The sequence below is a fragment of the Etheostoma spectabile genome, unplaced genomic scaffold (genome assembly GCF_008692095.1).
Source record: "Etheostoma spectabile isolate EspeVRDwgs_2016 unplaced genomic scaffold, UIUC_Espe_1.0 scaffold333, whole genome shotgun sequence".
Classification (NCBI taxonomy): domain Eukaryota; kingdom Metazoa; phylum Chordata; class Actinopteri; order Perciformes; family Percidae; genus Etheostoma; species Etheostoma spectabile.
The window spans coordinates 109831-112602 of NW_022605586.1; the positions used below are offsets into that span (position 1 = coordinate 109831).

Sequence of the window (2772 nt, forward strand, 5' to 3'; positions counted from 1 at the left end):
AAAAAAAAAAAAAAAAAACACCAAAGATTTATCAATTTATTATCAATTTGAAAAAAAATTAAATGTTAGTGTATTTTTTAAATTCTCTGAATCGATTTCGAATCGGTAGAGCTTGAATAGTGACTCGAATACGAAAGTGTGTCCGGGTCTGTGTGCGTGTGTGTCTGTCTGTTTGTGTTGTTCCCATCAGTCACTTAGGAAACATAGGAACATAGGGTCCAGGTTGAATGAAACGGTCATTACCCTTGAAGAAAACCTTCTGAGAAACAACATACTCGTGGCTTTGTGGTCTCAACACACACAGCATCCCTTGGAAAGTCATCTGCTATTGATTATACCTTGACAGCCTGCTCCATCTTAATGCCCTCCACAATGTCGATGGGCTCTTTCACAATGGCTTCTGGACTTTCAGCTGCAACATCTTCAATATTCACGCCGCCCTGCGAGCTGCCGATCAACACGGGGCCCTGAGGGACACAAGAGGAAGTTGAACTCTTTGAATTAGAAAATCTCTCTTTACATTATTACGTGTCATTTAGCTGATGCTTTTATTCAAAGCAACTTACAATTGCTATATATGGCAGAGGCCGCACGCTGCTGGATCAACTAAGGGTTAAGTGTCTTGCTCAGGGACACATTGGCTGATGTATTGCATTGGGAATTGAACACAGGTCTCCCACACCAAAAGGCATGTGTCATATCCACTGCGCCATCACCACCCAAACATCTTTAATTTTGATTCCTTGGTTGGAGGTTTAAGATTTTGATCTGCTAGATTGAAGCCGACAGACGTCCTGTCCATTAAACTGCTGTTTAGATAGATAGACAGACGGATAGACGGCTAGATAGATAGATATTTTTTCATCACAATAAAATGGAAAATTGCTCACAGGCTTTGTAAATTTATTAAATCCGTCACACAACACAGAATTTATATATAAATGAAATACTAGGATACAATTTACATGAAATAATAGGAAAAAAATACAAGAACAAATATTTGAATATGTACAAGTTTGAAATACAAAAATGTGCAAATGCTTAAATAGTAATGTTTAATATGTAGATAAAAGATTGTGCAGGTTGCACTTAATGCAGTATTATAAAGTGTTAAAAAGCTTCCGTAGTGTACTCCTTGGCCTTAATGGAAACGTTATTTTACTAATACTAGTACTTTAAAAGGTGCCCTGCCATCCGTATCTCATGACTTGTGGTAATGTATGTACACACACACATACATACACGTTTTTTGTGTTTATCTACTTTCATTAATTTTGCGGTGTCTTATTCAATTTGATAGTGTTTTCGAAATAGTATTGAGTAAAAGTTGACATATTCCAGTCTGATTATCCATCAGCATACATTCTTTTAATTTTAGCCTAAATAATTCCTAATTTCTGCTTTTCTTAACCAAACATTAGGTATTACTTCCTAAAAATTAGGTTTATTGACTATAAATTCCAAAAATAACTGTAAAACTAAAGTTAAGAAGTTAGCGTCAAACATCCAAAAAAGTGACAAACATTGAAAAAAGTGTTTAAAAAGGGACAAAAACGTAAGACAAAATTATCAGAATAATAATAATAATAACGCAGATTGTTCCACACAACGCGCTTCACAAGTAAAACAAATGACCAGCCCACTTTATTAAATTTTATAGCATTCAAAAAACCTTTTTTTATGAAAGACCATTAAACAAAGTGACTAAAATGTCCAAAAAAAGCTTAAAAAACATGGGGGGGGAAAAAAACCTACAAAAATGTCAAAAGGCGCAGAAAAAAATGACAAAAAAAAGGGGGAAAAGCAATAAGGGTTTTGGAAAAGATGACCAAAAAGGTGAAAAAAAGGTTTCAATTTTGACCCAGAAAAAAAGAAGAGAAGACAACACACAAGTTAAAATGCACATTTTAGAGTGGCCTTTAATTATGGCCAGCCTAAGGCACACCTGTGCAATAATCTTGCTGTGTATTCATTTCAAATTTTATTTATATTGCGCTAAATCAAAACAACAGTTATCTCATTGCGCTTTTCATAAAGAGCAGGTCCAGACCGTACTCTGTGATGTTATTTACAAAAACACAACAATTCCCACCAAGAGCAAGCTAACTGTAATAGGGGTGTGCAAAAAAATCCATATTCAAATCGCAAGCTGACAGGAGGTAGCAGTTCATTTTCACATTCACCACACACCCACACACCCACACAGATTTTAAGACATGAAAGCAGAAAGGATTAGTGTAGCAGGGCTCCTTTAACTAAAATTTAACCCGTATTTAAAAGTTTCTACTTGAGAAATTTGAGATTCTTTCATCCAAATTGTCCATATATTACATGGATGGTTCCATATAACGCTGGAGGATCAGTTCACTCCTTTGTTGAATTTTGGGTGTTTTATTTTCCCCCCAAAAAAACGTTGACAAAAGACCCAAAAAAAAGATATAATTTTATATAAAAGGAGGTTTCTTGACCATGCATTTGAAAAAGAAAACAGTGTAAAACTAGTGGCGATATATTGGTGTTAGTGATGTGTACATTATACTGATGGTAGGGTTACAAAAATGAAGAAAATGTTGAAAAAAAAGCATCAAAAAGTGATTTAAAAGTATCTCAAAAGCGTCAAAAAAGTGTTGAAAAAGTGTAAAAGTTTTGACCTGGGAGGACAACACAAGTTTTAAACAATCTTTCAAGCCTTAATCTTCGCATCAACAATAACCATTCTATACTCAGCTGAATAAGGACACTTTGACCAGCTGTTGGGGGGGGGGGGGGGGG

At 35.2% G+C, this 2772-nt stretch overlaps 1 protein-coding gene across 2 annotated transcripts in view; it reads right to left on the minus strand.

Moving 5' to 3' along the window:
* The window catches only part of LOC116686215 (succinate--CoA ligase [ADP-forming] subunit beta, mitochondrial), an 83086-nt gene that overhangs the window by 71166 nt on the left and 9148 nt on the right, over positions 1–2772 (minus strand). For both annotated transcript variants that reach the window (XM_032511194.1, XM_032511193.1), the window contains one exon: positions 339–467. Coding sequence is in view for 1 of the 2 variants with exons in the window: in XM_032511193.1 (XP_032367084.1) it covers positions 339–467 (129 nt within the window). In the remaining variant the exon portion in view is untranslated. The remainder of the gene's footprint in view (positions 1–338; positions 468–2772) is intronic.